The sequence below is a fragment of the Gigantopelta aegis genome, chromosome 10, assembly GCF_016097555.1.
Source record: "Gigantopelta aegis isolate Gae_Host chromosome 10, Gae_host_genome, whole genome shotgun sequence".
Lineage (NCBI taxonomy): Eukaryota > Metazoa > Mollusca > Gastropoda > Neomphalida > Peltospiridae > Gigantopelta > Gigantopelta aegis.
In genome coordinates, this window is record NC_054708.1 from 18,594,373 (window position 1) to 18,614,465 (window position 20,093).

General features: G+C 34.7%; 1 protein-coding gene across 2 annotated transcripts in view; it reads right to left on the reverse strand.

Moving 5' to 3' along the window:
* Positions 1 to 69: 69 nt before the first annotated feature.
* LOC121383435 (ATP-dependent RNA helicase A-like) overlaps positions 70 to 20,093 on the reverse strand; it is a 48,787-nt gene continuing 28,763 nt past the window's right edge. For both annotated transcript variants that reach the window (XM_041513453.1, XM_041513454.1), the window contains 19 exons: positions 19,339 to 19,410; positions 18,659 to 18,800; positions 18,181 to 18,263; positions 17,623 to 17,779; positions 16,959 to 17,074; positions 16,466 to 16,564; positions 16,016 to 16,130; positions 14,460 to 14,554; positions 12,967 to 13,040; positions 11,831 to 11,983; positions 9,172 to 9,332; positions 8,295 to 8,406; positions 7,466 to 7,633; positions 6,730 to 6,814; positions 5,429 to 5,527; positions 4,419 to 4,586; positions 3,912 to 4,027; positions 3,132 to 3,326; positions 70 to 2,656 (listed from right to left, as the gene is read on the reverse strand). In XM_041513453.1, the coding sequence (XP_041369387.1) occupies positions 2,185 to 2,656; positions 3,132 to 3,326; positions 3,912 to 4,027; positions 4,419 to 4,586; positions 5,429 to 5,527; positions 6,730 to 6,814; positions 7,466 to 7,633; positions 8,295 to 8,406; positions 9,172 to 9,332; positions 11,831 to 11,983; positions 12,967 to 13,040; positions 14,460 to 14,554; positions 16,016 to 16,130; positions 16,466 to 16,564; positions 16,959 to 17,074; positions 17,623 to 17,779; positions 18,181 to 18,263; positions 18,659 to 18,800; positions 19,339 to 19,410 (2,682 nt within the window). In that variant the 3' untranslated portion in view covers positions 70 to 2,184. The remainder of the gene's footprint in view (positions 2,657 to 3,131; positions 3,327 to 3,911; positions 4,028 to 4,418; positions 4,587 to 5,428; positions 5,528 to 6,729; positions 6,815 to 7,465; positions 7,634 to 8,294; positions 8,407 to 9,171; positions 9,333 to 11,830; positions 11,984 to 12,966; positions 13,041 to 14,459; positions 14,555 to 16,015; positions 16,131 to 16,465; positions 16,565 to 16,958; positions 17,075 to 17,622; positions 17,780 to 18,180; positions 18,264 to 18,658; positions 18,801 to 19,338; positions 19,411 to 20,093) is intronic.

Below are 20,093 nucleotides of genomic sequence, written 5' to 3' on the forward strand. Positions count from 1 at the left end.
TGCCAATTATTATTCAAATAAATTCTTTGTCCACATTTGTTTGCTAATTTTATGCACAACAAAGACTCGTTCTGGTCATACTTTTATTCACTTAAACATTTTTCAATAAGACCATTTCAAGAGATATGTTCAAATTTTATGTGTGAAAACAGTCAAAATTAAACAGTGCAATTACGTTTAACAAGCATTCTGAGAGTATTACATCCACTGTTGGACCCAACAAATGTTCATAAATATGCAATATATGAATATAACATTTCTGACATTTGTAATATCACATAGTTCAATGGTCATAAATGGGAAAATGAAACTCCAGCTTGATCTGTAAAGCTGCCTTCCATTAGTGCAGTGCTATCTACATGGTTAGCACATTTCTATTGAAGTATTGTTATGATGCGGTTCCTTCCATATGATGTAATTTCATGGACTACCCTTGCAGTTCTAGCCGCACAGCTGGGAAAATATTCTAAACATAATCAATGGGGTTTTTTGCCACATGGCTAGCACCCATGTCAACGGAAAGATGTCCGTACAAATCTACTGATTCGATTTTTACTACTTGGTGGCAGAGACTGCCACAGCTAAAACCACACTACTGGAAAGGCAGCCGTAATTCAACATGACAAAGCTAGACAAAAACTTTCAACATTAAAAAACAAGGTCTGAAAAATAAATGTGGGACAAATGGACAGAAGAAGAAAAAAGCTACAGTCCCCTCTGGTTGGACCAGTAGGGGACTAATAACTGTCACATGACACAGTAAGTATTCAATAATTCCAATTAGAGAAGATTCACAATTTTGACAAAATACCTAACTGTTATGTCCTAGCAGTCAGTATATTTTACTTAACATTAAACACATAGTTTGAAAACTCATGTATCTTAGCTATTTTTAAAGAAAAAAACCAAACAGTAACCTATTATCAGTGTGGAATGTGAACCAACATAAAAGAACTGTTCAAGATAAAGCAGTACACAAATGTAAATGATTGGTTTAGCCATTTTTAAAATGTTGAATTAAAAATGCACTTAATTAATTATTATGCATCCAACTCAAATTTATACTACCATACTTGTAAAATTTATAGCTTAAAACACAATATACGGATCTAAAATATTGAAATAACCATTACTGCTTTTAAAAAAAAATTCTTCTAGATCAAATTTATCTACGTTTTTAAAACTAGATCAATTTTTTTTTTACATTCTTCTTAATAATATTATTATATATCCCAGTTTCTAAATTTTTTATGGATCATTCTGATTTACTAGATGTTGTCTCAAAATATTCCATTTACATTACAACTCACATATTTTCAATTGTACATCACTTGCTTTCACACATGATGTACCACTGAAAACACTTGCAATATAAATGGTCTCTCATGGGAACTTCTTTTTTAAACAATATTTATTCAATAAATGAAGTGGATTGGCACAGGCAATAGGCCTAAGTCAATGACATTTAGTATTCTCTATGTATAACCTCCATTAAAACAATGTTCTCCGATTTCTGTCAATAGTTGTGTACATTATATATAATGTAATATAGTAGACTTCATGATGTCTTTGTTGAATGATACAAAATTTTATGTGTTATGCAAATTTCTTTGCAAACTTTTTTTTCTCGACTCTGCCACCTGTTAATAAATCTGTATCTTTTTTATTTCGTATATTAACAGGCTACGCATCTGTCCAGTATACAAATTAACTGAGAACACATAATCATAAAAATCAATAGTTGTGTTTCGAAAGAAAGCACAGACTCAACACTGTCCATTAAAAGCAAAGGATTACAACACCTATCTTTGCTCTATGGCACGAACATTCATCTAGTAAAGACATGAAACCATGAACAAGAAACAGCTGTAACAACAAGACAATTAACATGTAACAAAAGAACTGTGTTTAATTAAAGGACACTCCACTGTCAAGTTCTGTAACACAGTCTTTTTCAATAAAAGAACAGACATGACAATAAGAAATGTAATGTCATCAGAATCCATAATCATCTGTTTGCAGCTACATTAATAAATAAAAGTTTTTACTTGGGAAAGATAACACATAGTTCTAAGGGCTAAAAGGCTAACTATGTAAGCTTCAAGTTTAAACCTTTGTTGTAGAAAAACAATATTGTTCTTTATTTTCCACTGTATTCAAAGTTCAGCCCATATAATTGTTTATTCAATTACTATTTCCAAATCCAGATCCACCTCCTCCAAATCCTTCCTGTCCTCCTCCAAAACCACCACGACCTCCCCTGAAACCACCACGACCTCCTCCAAATCCTCCACCAGAGCTTCCTCCAAATCCTCCACCAGAGCCTCCTCCTCCAAATCCTCCTCCACCAGAGCCTCCTCCTCCAAATCCTCCACCAGAGCCTCCTCCACCAGAGCCTCCTCCAAATCCTCCACCAGAGCCTCCTCTGCCTCTTCCATATCCACCTCCTCCATCAAATCCTCCTCTGCCTCCTCCAAATCCACCTCCTCTACCACCCCCATAGCCTCCTCTTCCAGATCCACCGCCATATCCTCCACCTCCATATCCTCCGCGGCCTCCACCATATCCTCCACCACCACCGTATCCACCATGACCACCTCCACCAAATCCTCCTGTCCTTGCAAACTTAGAAGGGGGACCCCTCCTATTTTCACCACTGAAATAACAATTACAAAACTCAGATTTAAACAATGTGCTTTAAAAATGTTATTAATTATAATTAAAACCTTGTTTACTATTTAATAAAAAAGAAAACAAAGGAAGTCCACTTTGTGACTTGAACTACTGGTGTTCTTTGTCAGTTTCAGTTTAAGATGCAATGTACCATTCAAATGAGGTCAAAATAGTTGTCATGCTAAGTAGGGCTAATAATCTCCACCAAGTACATCTTGTGTTATATTTTTAACAGTATCTCCAGTTTTCAAGGTGATAAAGATAGTGGCCTCCCTCTGAAAAATTAGTTTCCAATTGTACTCAGGTTATTTGTATGTAAATTACAGATAATTTGCATGACAGTTATTTCTCAATAGTGAATAGATTATTTACGTCATAGACTTATATGATGCATTTAACAGCAGCTACACAATAAGACAAGATTCCTGATGGAAAGGTAATTTTGTGAGAAATCTTACCTCTCTTGTGACAGATTGTATCTGCCAGCTTGTGGCCGCGACAGAGACCGTATCACAGCAAGCAGTACCTCCTCCTGAGGGCCTGGCTCCGAGACTCCTTCCGGACTCTTGGTGGAGCGGACAATCAGGGCTTCCAGGGCTGGGCGCAGAGCAACCACTTTAGCAGCAATTTCAAAATCGAGCTTAAGATTAATCCTAAACAAGACAAAAGGTTTTAAGTACAAAATATTAAATTGCTCACTTTATTTATGTAAAGATAACACACCATCAATTGCTGTAATATTCATTAATATCAGTTTATCTATAGTTAACATACTATACTGCTGAAATTTGTTGATTTTATGTAGCAAATGCCAAATGTTTTTAATATTGGTGACTGCCATTTTGCATTTTATAAGGTAACATTGTTAGGATCTCTAAGTTCTTAAGAATAATTATTATCTTTAGTAACTTGGTTCCATGTTAGTGATGTGAAATGAAAAAAGAAAAGGCATGTTTGTGTAATGATACCTCAAAACATTTTTAAACTATGGTCTAAACCATATGATTATTTTGACATTTGGACAGGATTTAGCTCAGTCGGTTGAGCGCTTGCCTGAGAATCGAACCACCTCAGTGGGTCCGTTCAACTGACTGGGTTCTTTCTTGTTCCAAAAAGTGCACTACAAAATAACTAAGTTCATTGAAGGTGATCAATCCTGCAACCTATCACTCCACCATTAAATAAAACTACCTCATCACGATATTATATATATGACGTAATAATGCACCGTAACTTACCAGTTGTCCAGAACAATCTCGTCATTCTGGACAGTCACTGATCGTGATGCAAACAGCAGCAACTGCAGGGGTGACACCATCGTCATCTGTTTGCATGACACAGCTCGAGTCCGGATCTAAACAATAACAACATGAACACAACAGTTAAAGCAGAGATAAAAATGACTCTGGTTAAAAAAAGAAAATCTAAAATAAATTACTGAGTCTTGTAAGTATTTTGAGCTTTTAATCATAGAATAAAAACAAGAACAGTTTTCAATTGGATTTAAAAGGGTGAATTCAGGAAGCACCTGGTGTTTCAGCTATCGTAAATCACAACAAGTACCAAGCACATCTTTTAAACATGATCAGACATAACTAAAATTCAAATTTAAATAATCTGATGCCATTAAGAAACACCAATTTTCTGCCATCTGTCATACATAAAATACCACATTGAAGTCTGTAGTTAATCACACGCCTACCCATCCAAATTTGATTTTTCAAAGTTATAATTTTTCAACTTACTTTTTCTCCAAATATGAAGAAAGGCGAGGGAAATCTTGTTTCAAAGTTCGTACAGTTGACTGATGATTTGTGCACGAGAGCACATTTCCCCTCCGTTGTAATGACTTTCCTCTTTTCTTTGTGGTAGCAAACATTAGGGTAGAGACCCATACAAAGTAGTGAAATGGCCTGAAATAAATATACAAAACATGTAACAAATGTCTACAGTGGTTTATTTTTTTAATCCGCTCATTCTGATTTATGATATACTTTGAAAATGTACTGTACAGCAGAACAAAGCTGATAGAAAATACAGTACATTATTCCTACACTAAGCCCCAAACAAAGATCAGTTAACAAATCCTAAGTCTCAGAGACACAATCGTGAATTCTTGCAAACTCTAAACATATTTACTAGACAATCAGGCCAAGTTTCACAGTGGGATACATCTATAAAAGCATGTTGAATGAATGGAATGAAATGGAATGGAATGGAATGAATGATTGAAAAATACATCGGCTATTGGATGTCATAAAATGCTAAGAATAAAATTGATGATCAACATCAATATATAATTAAAAACAGCATAAAGAGCTGTGCCTAGTAGAAATATTCCAAACATTTTTTTTTTTATATAAAAGTCAACATGTTGTAAGAATTTCAAAACAGGTTGCGGAATCACATTTTGCCTGCCAGATATTGTATATCTTTCCTCGTCGGTTCAAAATGATCACACTCCGCCAAAATGTGGTGAACCATCAGTGTAAACTTACAATGTTCAACTAATTTCCAAACCAATTCAAATTGAAAATTCAAATATTTGTGTTGAGACATACATCATAGGCATTTCCCATTAATTGGTCAAAATGTATAAAAATAGAAATGTGGTACAATGCTTTTCTCTGTATGCCTAGTAACTTTTCAATCAATATGTTTTTATGATTTTGATGGGGAACCAAGATTAGCAATGTTTAGACAACTATCCAAGAAAACATGCAAAAGTGAAAGAAGAAGAGTTTATTTTTCTCACCACATCCAGTCTGTTGTCGGGGCCTGTGAAGTTGAATGATGTGGGTAGGAGACAATCTTCTGGAAAACCAGAATTCACCAGAATATCTCGAAGCTGATTCTGAAAAACAAAATCCTTATTTAAACATGAATATAATAATTTATGGTTCTAGTTTCAAATACCACTAAAATAGGTGCCAAAATATTCAGTGACCATCATAATAAAATGACAATTTACTGGAATATTTTATTTCCTGCCACCAGACCTTGAAAATAAGAAACAACCAAATGTTTTTAGTTCCCAAACCATAAACATTTATAATTTAATATTATTCTATCTGAAACATGAAATTTTCCATAAAAACCCCCTCCACCAATATATGCTGGCAAACTCAAGAAAAAAGTACTTTTATAATTATTCTAATTTTCAATGAAAATAACTCTTACAATCATTAGTTTTAACACAGAATATTTATCAAGGGCTTTTTGGTTTCTGTGTACGGATAATGCCTAACTGTGCAATGTGTTTATTTTTTACTTTAAAATGATTCAACAAGCATTCTGAGAGTACTGCTAAAGCAATACATGTGCCCTACAGAGCCCAACAAATGTTTGTATCTCCTGCACTCAAGGGCTATAATTGTGAAAAAAGGTTAAATTGCCATGAAAGTTAAACCTGGTCTGTAACAGTATACGTTAAAGTTATGTATAAGATTTTATCCCAATATCTTCAGGCATTACCCAAAATACCAATCCAGAATTTTTGTTTCATATCTCATTAATGACTTATTATTTCCCAGCAACGCATGACAAAATGAAAATTAACAAACATTCTGAGCGTATTGCTAAAGCAATACCTTTCCTTCCAGGCCCAACAAATAACAAATGTCTCTCCCCCCCCCCCCCCCATCTCATACGATCAAGGGCCATAACTCTGTTAAAAGTGGGTAAATACTCATGAAAGTCAAACTTGATCTGCAACAGTACATGATAAAGCTATACACAAAATTGTAGCTTGCTATACGTCACTGTGAAAAAAAACTATCCGGAAAACTATAAGTTTAACAGACAAACAGACAGACAGACAGACAAGGTTGGTTCGGTAGGGGACTAATAACTGACCAGTTCCATGTGCAACTGTATTTTGTCTTCTGGACATTTCAGTTGGTATATCAATGGTTCTATTCCCTAAATATGAGCAAAGAGCTGATCTAATTTGTTGTTTAAAATATACTAGAATATAATATTTTCATAAAGACAAACAGAAGTCCAAATGAACATGACAGCTGAGTTATTCCAGTGAATACAATTCAAGAGACAAACCTTTGCTTCACAGGTCATTCGCAAAGTCACCATTGACAGACTCTTTGTGTCACAGAAGTACATCTCCGACTGATCACCACCACATCTAGGGAGAAAGAAGAAGGAAGGAAAGAAATATTTTATTTAATAATGCACTCAACACATTTTATTTATGGTTATATGGCGTCAGACATATGGTTAAGCACCAGACATATTGAGATAGAAAACCTGCTGTCGTCACTCCTGGGCTACTCTTTGCGATTAGCAGCAAGGGATCTTTTATATGCACTGTCCCACAGACGGGATAGTACATACCACAGCCTTTGTTACACCAGCATTGAGCTACGTCCTGTCCCAGGAGAAAGAAGAATACAGACTGTATACACACAAAGGAAGGTTATAGCCATCTGATTGGCTGTTTGGATATTCAGACCAGTCCAATAAGTAAAGGAGAATTGCAGTTAGGTAAGAGGTCAGGTTAATTTATAACAAGAATAACACCATCACAAATCAAACAGGACAGAAATATTTGTTTAACATGACATTGTTTTATTGGCAAATATGTTCAACTTAATTATATCAATAAGAAGGCATTTGTTACTCCAAGGACATGGGGTTTTTTGTGTTTTTTTAATGGAACTTCAAAAATTATTCAGATAAAATTTTCAATATTTTGTTACACAGAAATATTTTATTATTGCCAATAAACTCCTTAAAGCACCCTTTTATTTCATAATTAAATACAGTTCTTAGGTACCTTGCTTCTTCCCACAGCTGGAAAGCATTGAGGAGAGCAACATGATCACTGAATCTGTTGCCAGCCAAACTCTTGTGCATCCATCCGAGACGTCTGCGATCTGTAGGCACGATAAAAGGTTCCGGGAAGGTTGTGCTGGCTGCTATTGTACACATGGCATCTCCAACACTGAAAACCCACAGAAATAACACTTAACAAAAAGCACCCACAAAAAGAACTAATTGTTATCTTAATGTCCCCAATGCACATTGTTTTATCAGAACCCATCTGGGGTCTAGAAGATGTGGAAAGAAACCTGCAGCCACACACCAGTTACTCCTATTTTCAAACAGCAACAAGGGATTTTTATGTTCATTTTTTTGAGAACATAATCATCAAAATCATGGCCTTTAATATTCCAGTTGTGGAGCACTAGTTAGAATTGGAAAAAGTCTGGTAGGTGTATCCACTAAGGACATTAAACTACAATCAACTGCCTCTTGAGGCAAATGATCTACCAGTGGACCACATCCTGTCTCTCAAGAGAAAGACTGATATCACATTACACACAGCAGAACTCTAATCAAATCAAGGTATGTCAATAATACAGCAGACACAAACTGTAATCCTTTTATCATTAGCTTTGCAACCCAGTCATGGACCTTCCAATTCAAATGAATGACAATTTATCATCAATAAATCAGTTTTGCATCCAATATATTTTCATACAAGAGGTAAAAAAAATTCTTTTGAATATCATAATATATTTTTTAAAAGAATAATTAAAAAAACCAAGACAACCAAAAATATAATTATCACATTATATATTTATGCCATTAGATGTACTTACTAGAAAAGACATCCAAAAACTATCATTTTGCCAAGTCTGGGTTCTATGGGCAGCTTAGCCAAAATCTTGCCCAGTGGAGTTAGTTCATCATTGCTGTCCAAGGCTCTCATTTCTTCAAACAAAATAAATCATATGATAGTAAAGCACCCATCATTAAGCAGGCTTAAAGAAACTGTTCAGTAAATCACACAATTCAAATGTAAATTAAATTTAGCCATTACAATAATATTTCCATATACTTAACTTTTCTGAACCCCAACAGTTCTTTTTCATATAATGTGTTCACAAAACAAAGAAGAAATAGGGTATGCTTGAAATAAATTCATATCAAAAAGACAAAACAATATTTTATATGTGTACAAGGTGGCATTCCACAAAATATTTCTACAGTTGTATCATGATGACAAGGAAGGAAGGAAATGTTTTATTTAAAGACGCACTCAACACATTTTATTGACGGTTATATGGCGTTGGTCATATGGTTAAGGACCACACAGATATTGAGGGAGAAAACCCGCTGTCGCACTTCATGGGGTACTCTTTTCGATTAGCAGAAAGGGATCTTTTATATGCACCATCCCATAGACAGGATAGCAAATATCATGGCCTTTGATATACCAGTCATGGTGCACTGGCTGGAGCGAGAAATAGATCCCAAACCGACCGCACATCAAGTGAGTGCTTTAGCACGGGCTATGCCTCGACCCTCATGATGACAACAACATAGCAATAATAAATTTAAAAAACTGAACTTTACAGCTGAAAACAACAAACTTGGGGATCACTTAATTAATTAATTTGTGAATGAACATCTGTGCTAAACTAATAAATATTGAAAATGAAAACAATGATATAACAAATGCAACAATCATCTCACCTCTCAGAAGAGCTTCTGCTTCCACCACAGCATCTATAGGTGGAGGTTCTACAGCTTTTGCCAGGAAATTCTCCACCGATCCAAGACGAAGCAGTTTTATTGCCAGTGCAAGTTCATGAAGAGGGGTGCGGAATATTTCTGGTGTGGTGTGTTGATCCAGTCTACAAGATACAACTGAACTGATTAAAAGTCTTTCTAGAACACAATACTGAGGAAATAAATCTCTAAGAGAATGTTAAATATCATATTAAAATCAACATTCATGTTAACCATTTAAAGGTAACAACTAAAACTATTGTCCTAAATCAATGCCACTTACAATTAATGCAATCAAAACATATAAAAGTAATTTAAATGTAACTGAAATAAGTTTGTTTCAATAGCAACCAAGGAAAACCTAACAAATGTATTTTAACATCAACAGATACAAAGTAGAACATCTATGAGGAACTTACACCAGTTATTACAAGTTTAAAATAATTTATTTAATGGCTGCTATTTAAAAGAAACTTAATTTTTTAGCAGCATAGCATCACAAAAATAACATTTATTTTGTTACTACACCTATATTCTAAAATACACATTAAAGTGCTGTTCCAGATGTATGATGTATTGAGCTATATCAATCAAGATAGTATTTAATATGATTAGAAAATATTTTTTAAAAATGTAAAACAAATTATATACGGGTATATTTTCCATTTAAAATATTCCCCTGAAAAACAGAACCAGCTGAATTCGTTTCGGGAATTTCCGTAAGATTTGATCAGTGACGTCACGAAGGGAACTCCTTTCGATAGTCAGCGCCATTGTTTTATTGCTTCTTTTGTGTTTATTATGATTAAACGGCGTGTTGTTGGCGGCTGTAGCAATCCAAAAGCCGATAAATTTAGTCTTCACGCATTTCCTAGTAATGTTGCTGTGAGAAAGCTGTGTGTGAATTTGATTAAAACAACGTGAAAATACTGGACAGGAAGAAAATGCCGGAGACCATTGTGACAGCAGACACTTTAGTTTCGATTCGTCCGAACTGGCTTGTCGGCGTAGGCGAGATATGGGAATACCATGTGTTATGGCTTTTAAAAAAAGATGCCGTACCAACAATTTTTCTGCGACACAAAACAAATGACAAAAAGCCGACGCCATCCACACTGAAACGACCTTGGGGTGCATATCATCAATGTCCCAAATTGCGTTATGCTTTCAACTCCGGTCAGTTTTTTTTTTTTCATGCACGGTTCGTGCAATCGTTGAGATCCGATTTGTTGTCGTTTGCATCTCGTTCATTTGTGAGATTTTTCTTTACAGTTCGAGAACATTAAAACAATAAAGTACAAACAAGTAAGTATCTATAGCCCAGTCCGTCCCATCCTACAAAAATATAGGGTTTTTTTGTAAAAAAGAAAAAGAAAAAAAAGCTAATTTTGTATGCATCTTAGAAAACAATCGGCTCAGAAATAAATGACTTTTAAATTCCATAGTATAAAAAAAGGCGTTCCCTGTAAAACAGACTATAAATACATTAAATTAATTTTACTATACCTTCCCACAGAGAAAACCTTTTTTTCATACTATGGAATGTGCTATAAGTTATTTATTTCTGAGCACTGTTTTCACAACTGCACACACAAAAATAGTATTGTTTTGTTATTTCCAAAACACTTTTACTTTTTTTTTTTACGTCAAACTAAACTGAAATTATTCACACAAAAAAACATCTTCATGGATGGATGGGACGGACTAAAAGTCGTTTTTGTTTATTTCTTAAAATTAAAATAAGTTATTTATTTCTGAGCAGACTGTTTTTACAACTGCACACAAAAAATAGTATTGTTTTGTTATTTCCAAAACACTTTTACTTTTTTTGAATACGTCAAACTAAACTGAAATTATTCACACAAAAAAACTACATTTCCATAGAGGGATGGGACGGACTAAAAGTCATTTTTGTTTATTTCTTAAAATTACCGATATCGGGTCCACTTGACTCGTAGAATTCAAGAGTTATTTATCGTCTTTTCTACTACATCACAAGTACTAGAACATACAGTGTAGCAAAATAATTCGCATGAAAAGCTAAAGAACAAAACAAGAATAAAAGTTGTAAATTAGTCGTAAGCTGTCTCCACGACCATGTTCATCGTCATCTGTCAGGCCGGTGGTTTGTCGGAAGATGTTCCAGGTTCAAACTGATAAGGCATTATTTGTTGTGTTGCACAAATATTAGTCCAGTCGTCATTACTACACTATTCATCATCGAAAGAAGAATCGCATGATCAATGAGCTTGGCAGTCGCTGTCGGTCCCACTTTCGCTTGCGCTGGAAGTCATCTCGTGGTAGGTTTCTGTGAAGCGCGTTCCCTTCGTGACGTCACGGCTATTTACAGGCAAATGTTTTTACCGAGAATTTTACTCGGTCGTTTCCGGCAGTGTTCTACGGGAGTGATGTTTTAATACTTTTATGGGGCATTTTCGTAATTATTGATTTAAATATCGGTGTAAAACATTATTGCAATGAATTAAGAAAGCATTTAATTGTGGAATTTGAAATTTTAGTGTATGGTCTGGCACAGCACTTTAAGTATCCTATAAATTATACCAATTAACACTAGACCGAAACCAAACCAAATGGTTGCGACCTGTACTTATATTTGCCTTACCTTTCAAACCTGGCTCTGCTACACAGATGAAAGGCAAATCCTGGTCGAACTCTCCCTGCTCTACCTCGCCGCTGCTCCAAGTTTGTCTTCGACGCCCACACAGTTGCATAGTTTGTCATGTTGTTGTGAGACGTAAACAACTTCATTTTCACTCTGTGACAAAAAAAGTAACTCATACGACATTTGTGTAAATCCAAGTTCATCTCACAAAAAAACCCACCACCCATGTTTTTCTGAATCACTATCATAATACAAACCAAATTCACATTATTAATTAACCCATTTCTCCAGTTCCTTTTGAGGTCAATTGTTTCTTCAATGTAACAAAAGCTGACCTCTCCTGTTCATCTATGATTTAGCTTTTGAACAAAGGCTTACTTTGACCACTTGCATTATACAGGTTGGCATGACGAATACCCAACAAAACCTGTTCACCGATGAAGATTGATTCAAAAACCCACTGCAACCCGAATGAGTCAAAGTTTTTTGTTTTTTTTTAATAACACAATTAGAGCACATTCATTTATTAATCATCGGCTATTGGATGTCAAACATTTGGTAATTTTCGACATAGCCTGAGAAAGGAAACCTGGTACATTTTTCCATTTGTAGCAATGGATTTTTTATATCCCAGACAGGATAGCACATACCACAGCCTTTTATATACCAGTTGTTGTACACTGGCTGGAATGATTGTTTAGTTTAACAACACCACTAGAGCACATTGATTTATTAAGTCTGATACGTAATCTCAATAGGAAACCTGCTTTATTTTTTCATGAACAGCAATAGATCTTTTATATGTACTTTTTCAGACAGGACAGCACATACGACAGCTTTTAACATATCAGTTAACGGGCACTGATTGGAATTGAAAAAACAACAATCAAAACTGACCCATATGAAAGAAGACTATTAGTATGAGAAAGGTATACTAATAAAATCCATAAATTGAATACTATGGGTGATCTATGTTAACAAATATGGTTTGGAGAAATTACATGGTACATAACTCATGCACACAAAGCTCCAATGTTAAAGGTTTTGCAGTCCAGTAACTACACACAGTATGAACTCTGCATGACATGTCATATATTAACAGTCAAATAAAAAACAAAAACAAATATGTCACTTACTTGCAGAAGTCGATCACATAGACAACATCGTCAATTGTCACACTGGTTTCTGCAATATTTGTTGACAAAATAACCTGTAAGGAAAAAAGAACACAAAAACATTGCAAGGCCAACTTTAACAGGATTCACACAAAAATACAATAGCTGATGGTTGTTTTTGCTGGAGCAAAACAATTATGGTTATATAATAACAATGCCAAATAATAAGCAAAAAGATAGAAATAGTAGTTCAAAAGTTACCTCGGCATATTATCTAAACAATGGTCATTAGGTTTCACATTAATATTTGTGACATTTGGTCTATTTCAGAGAAGAAACCCGCTGAGACCATCATATAAAAAAGAAAATTAGTTTTGTTTAACAAAACCATTTGAGCACATTGATTTATTAATCATCAGCTATAGGATGTCAAACATTTGGTAATTTTGACATATAGTCATAGAAATGAAACCTGCTACATTGTTCCATTAGTACTATAGTAGCAAAGGATCTTTTATATGCATCATCCCGCAGACAGGATAGCACATACCACAGCCTTTGATATACCAGTCATGGTGCACCGGTTAGAGCAAGAAGTAGCCTAATGGGCCCACCGACGGGGATCGATCCTAGACCGACCGTGCATCAAGCCAGCACTTTACCACTGGGCTACATCCTGCCCTCTTGTCAATAATTAACAACGAGGAATCTCTTATAGATGTACAGTCTCACAGGCTTTAGGATTTCAAGTTTTACAGGAAACTTGTTGCCCTAATTTTTGCAGATATGCTACCAGAAACTGTCATTCCCAGGAAAGTGGGAGGCCTGCCACAGACAGGACCCCACACATCACAACATTTTAGATATTACTGATGCTGCACTAGGCAGAATGAGAAAAAAACAGTGACTTCACAAAGATGGGCTGGCCCCATGACCCTTTGTAGCACAGGCTAGCACTTTTACTCCCAAGCAGAAAGAAGTGAAGTACAATAAATGAATGAATGAATGAATGAATATGAATGAGTGTTTATAACACTCAATCACAAAAAATACTTCAGTTGTTGGATGTCAAAAGTAACTGTATGAATAATTGGAAGGAAGGAAATGTTTTATTTAACTACGCACTCACCAGAGTTTATTTACGGTTATATGGCATCAGACATATGGTTAAGAACCAGACAGATAATGAGAGAGGAAACCCGCTGTCGCCACTTCATAAGCTACTCTTTTCGATTGGCAGAAAGGGATCTTTAATATGCACCATCCCACAGAGAGGATAACACATACCACAGCCTTTGATATATCAGTCGTGGTGCATTGGCTGGAGCGAGAAACTGAATAATTGGATGATTAACATCAAAATTCAACAATTAAAATAAAGCCATATAAATAGCTCTGCAAAAATATCTTCAAATCTGGATTACATTTTTTAATCTCGCATGGATTTTTAAATAAGCTCAGGATGGAATTGAACCAATTATCCAAAAAATTTGTAACTATGGACAATGTGATACCTTAGTTACTCCTTCAGGCACAGGGTTAAAGACCTTTCTCTGGTCTTCTCTGGGAATCTGAGAGTGCAGTGGGAGGATTCTGTATCTAGCAGAACCTGCAACACAATATCAGTTTTTAGGAATTTGATACAAATAAAATCTCTTCATAAGACACAACAAATTTGTTATTTGTTTTATTGAACTAATAGTATTCACACTAAACCTATGTTTGTTTATCTTATTATTAGACAGCATGAGTAACCAGTAATTGTCACATAAACAAAATAAAATGTATTAAAAGTTTCTGAGTGGAGTCTCAAAAAAACCCACCCCTATCCTCCCATCAAGCTTAGCAAGCTCCATATATTGATTTTCTTGACACAAATGTAAAAAAAAACACCTTTACAAAAAAAAAACCAAGTACCCTATTTGACCGGAAATAAGCCCAGGGGGCCAAGACAACTCATTGTGAGCTTAGCATGGGGTGGGCTTATTCCCAGACAAGGGGCCAATTTTGTTGAATTTTTTTTTAATAATAATAATTAAAATAAATAACAATACTTAAATGAACTAGGAAGAAAACAAAAAACGTTCTGTAGCTCATCTATTAATTTGTTTTCCATTTGTTATTAATAAATAACAATTGTTTATTAATTAAATTGTGGTTTTTTTTACTAGTATCTAATTATCAGAAACACACCTTCTATGTTACAATTACTTACCAGTGCTGTTTATTTACATCCAAAATTTAATGCTGAGAAGACTTAAAACAACAGCAATTAACAACAAACTCAATAACGTATACACACGTTTCTAACACAGGCAGCCAGCTTACACTACAAAGAATTATCAATCTAAGGTCATTTTTCTTAGCCAATCAGAATAAGGTATTTGCTTAATTAGCATTAACTGCGGACCCAGTGTGGTGGTAAAAATAGACATTGGTTTTTAGTTCATACTTGGGCTTGGATACTTCAGAGAAATACTGCAGGCATGAAATTGAAAACAATGTTACACACTGTTATTGTTAGACTGCTAAATCTCACTGGTGGTAAAATATTGTGTTACATTTGTGTTTAATTATCTGCAGGTGGTATGACCTTTTAAATGAACTTTGAGCAAACTTGCAATTTCATGTTATTTATAAGGTGGCGAAGTTGGGGGTGGGCTTATTTACGAATGAGGGCCTAATTTCTTAAATGCTATCAAAACGGAGGGGGGCTTATTCAAAGACATGGGCTTATTTCCGGTCAAATACGGTAACAGATATATTTTCGAGTGCAATCTTATAACTTAACTATAATGATGATATAAAATTCACTGCATTTTACTATTGATGCCAGACCTTTGCTTTGCTGATATATATTATGTCAAGAGTATCGGTTGATGCTAGCAATCTATCACCTGGACAACAAGAATTGAGACCCATTAACCAATGAAAAGAATGCTTTAAAACATCTACGTAAAGCGTGCCTCGACAATTTTTTTAGAACAGCTTTCTAGCACCATTCTATCAGCTTAATGTACTCTACTGTCACTGTTCAAACCACAAGGCAACGTTTTCTCGAATTACTTACCAAATTCTGGAGTGGCCTCTAAGTACTTCTGCAGCATAAATATGAGATTCCAGCCTGGCAGAAACACCAACACGGCTCCCGGAATTTTCAGTTCTTTCAGATAGCGCAATATTGCCTGAAACGAAAATAAGGAGAGATAATTTTTACAATCTGAAAAAGAAAAGCAAAGTTGTAAATCTCTGTGCTGGCAATGAATAACTAAAGGTTTCATTGCACACGTTTGCCCCAAACATCACAGGTAATTTCAAACAGACTTACACAGATTAACATCATATTCTTATGGGATTTGTTTGTTTTATATTTTTTACGATTCAGGTGGATTTGTAAAAATGATGCAATCTTGATATTTCCAAAACACTTACTTTTCTTCATACATCAAATCAAACTGAAATTATTATCAAAAAAACATTGTTCATGGAGGCTGGGACGGACTATAGTTTGTCAACTAACCTCAACAAGTTCAAAAGAAAGCTCTTTTTCATTGAGCATCGCCATGGCAGCTTTAGTTGACTGAGAGTAATCTGCACTGATTATTTGGTTACAGTTTTCCTGGAAACAAAAAAATACTTAAGTTATCTCCTAGCTTTTAAAAATTATTTGTGAAGTAGAATCAAATCAAATTCATCCTACACTAAATAAAATCAAGATAAAAAAAATATATATATATATATAAATAAATACACAAAAGAAAAATTAATACCAAAAAAATCCCCATATATTTAAGATTAAATAAATATTTGTTGAAACCTGACTGGATACAGAATCTAATTCTGATATGATATTCTTAAAATACAAATTTAATAATATCCAAAACTTAAAAACACAAATAAAACTTTTAGGATAATATATCCCCTATGATTATGACTGAAACATTTCACACAAAAAATACATTAATACATTGCAGAACACTAGCTGAGAAAAATACAGATTTAATCAAACAAACCTCTTGATCCTCTTCTGGAAATCCATCATCTTTATCTCGATTGCCACTTTTACGTTTTTTTTCATTTGGAGTCGGCATGAAGTTCAACATCTGTATACAGTCTTCCAAATAATACTCTGAACAACAAAAAATATATATTTAAAGAATAAAAAATAAATATAATAATAAAATAAAAGTAAACAAGCATTCTGAAAGTACTGCTAAAGTAATCCATGTCCATTATCGGGCCAACAAATTTTCATATCGCCTAAGTTCAAGGGCCATAACTCTAGTAACAAATTGGTAAATCCCAATGAAAGTCAAACTAGATGTATAATTCCATATGAAAAAAAACCCAGAGAAAGAAAGAAAAAGTCCTGAAAACTAATGTGGAACACAGACAGATGAACAGATAAATAGATGGAAACAAAATCTGTAGTTCCTGCTGGTTGGACCGGTAGGGAACTAATACATAACTATAGTAGTTATGCATCTTAACTGTGATAATGAGTGCATTACAGTACTTCCTACAACAAGTTTATACCATCTGGAAATGTCTTGTATTAAAAATACATGAGCCGAATAGTCATCTATCTGCCTTCAAAGTCCAGCACTCCATTCTACTGTAAGTCTGCAGGAAACCGATCCTATGTTTTTATCACATGTTTTTGATTATGTTTCTAACCTTGGACAGGGAAAACACGTCCATACACCTCCACAATAGGACAGTTTCCAAAGTAGTCCGAGAACAGAGTGGTATCAATGGTTGCAGACATGAGAATTATTCGGAGCTGTGGATAGGCTCGGACCATATCTCGCAGTAAAACTAGAAGAAAATCAGTCTGAAAAAAAACAAAAACAAAAAAAACCCTACAATTAATTATTTAGGTATCTGAATATTTCAATACTAATTCAATTCCCCCTCCTGGAACCCCCCCCCCCCCTCAATAATGTTCTACCTTTGTTGACTCCCTGTCTCCCAAATGTTTTTTCTCTAGTCATTTGGCATCCAATTTCTCCAATTAGAGTATCAACACACAACAATATTTACATTTTCTACAAATTGTTATACTTTAAACTGATGAATGGAGAATTTTTTATTTTTTTTAGCAATTTGCAATTTTGTTTATAAAAAGAATATAAGTAATAACTTAAACATTAATGTTAAAAAGGACTTGCATAGAGGGTTTATGATTTATTTTTAAAACAAACAGCATTGTTTTTAAAGATATATAGTACTCACATTGATATCTCTCTCGTGAATCTCATCAACAAGAACATGGGACACGCCCCTCAAGCCACCTTCCAACCGTCTCAACAGTGTTCCTGAAACAATTTAAACTGTATGGTTTATTTCTTGACATAGATCTTAATCAAGCACCAATTTCACATCAAATACAATAAACATACGTAAATCTTTCTGAAGTATAGCCAAAATTAACGAGTGAGTTAATGAGTCAATGGATGCAAAATTAAAAGCCACAGATTAACAAATTTTGAGCAGTAAATGGACATCAATATTTCTTTAGCCACAAACAGATGGAATCTTTGACACATATACACTTGTACAAGCAAATTAACATTGGGGGGGGGGCTTTTGTTTACCTGAAAAACTTTACTGTTATGGGATTTTGTCTTTAAATATGATCTTCTATTTCCACACATCACATGGATGTAATAAAATTATTTCGGAAAATTATCAAAATGTAAACATAGCTCACCAACTGTGCAGTAGAGTATAGCTCCATATGGCCGGGGTAGAACGGAGTCAAACCTGACACTGTATCCAACAGACACGCCGAGGTCTTCCGATCGCTCTTTGGCAACTCTCTCACCTATCGATATGGCACTAATTCTCCGAGGCTGTAACAAAATGGTAAATAATAAAGTGTCTGAAATACTTTCAGTACAGTAACACTGGTAAAGTACTATGTAAAGTTTACGTTTTAGCCTCAAATAATAAAAATTAAAGAAAATAACACAAACAATTATATTAAGTTAAAAACATTAAAAATTTGTTTTGCTTAACACCACTGGAGCACACTGATTTATTCATCATCGGCTATTGTAAGTCAAACATTTGGTAATTATAACATATAGTTTAGAGAGGACACCAGCTATAGTTTTCCATTAGTAGCAAGGGATCTTTTATACGCACCATTCCAGAGACAGGATAGCACATATCATGGCTTTTGATATACCAGTAGTGGTGCACTGGCTGAAGCGAGCAATAGCTTTACCACTAGGCTACATCCCGCTCTGCAATTATATTAAAATATATTAAGAACTAAACTAATAAAAGCAAGTTATGAAGAAAGTGACACACAAACATGACTTTACCACAACACTACAGGACAGACATAACTTTATTTACAGCATGTTTAACTAACTGCTTATTTACCTGAGTGATGATGATACCACACTCTGCTCCTCTCCCTTCCATGATATACTGGTCCAGGATAAACTGGGGAACCTGAAAATCAAAGTGATTTATTTAACAACAAGGAAAGGTAATAAAAATGTATGCATAAATAAAGTATCAAACATATTGTTAGGTGTTACAATTTTCAGTCACATTTAAGATAATAAACGTACCATAGTAGTTTTGCTACATCCAGTGTGACCTCAGATAATAAACTTAATTGGTCTACCCTCAGATAATAAACATACCAGGGCCCGTGCTTATAAAAACTTTAGAGTCCAGACTCAATCTCTAATGACGTGACACACATACAATTTGTATGGCGTTGTCATGACATTAATGTCTCCGACTCTATTAAAGTCTCGAATCTAGACTGTAAAAGTTTTATAAGCACCAGGCCTGGTCTGATGCCAACTCATGCCATTGTATTGCATTCCACACATTCAGTTTTTGTTTTCTCTTCATGTCTCACATCCCTATAATGTAACCGGCGGCAAGCATATGACAAAATATAATTAAATGAGAATGCTCTTCCTTGGACAGGTACTTGCTAGACTTGTCCAAAGCCGGAATACTCGTGGAGCCACTAAAACTTACCTGTCTGAAAAATGTTCAAGAGGGCAGGTGATCACGGTCATTCACTAGACTGGTTTTTGCATCAAACTTTCGATCAATGTGATATGATAGAATATGATGGTCCCAGTCATCCTATTCACAGGTGCTAGACCTTTTGA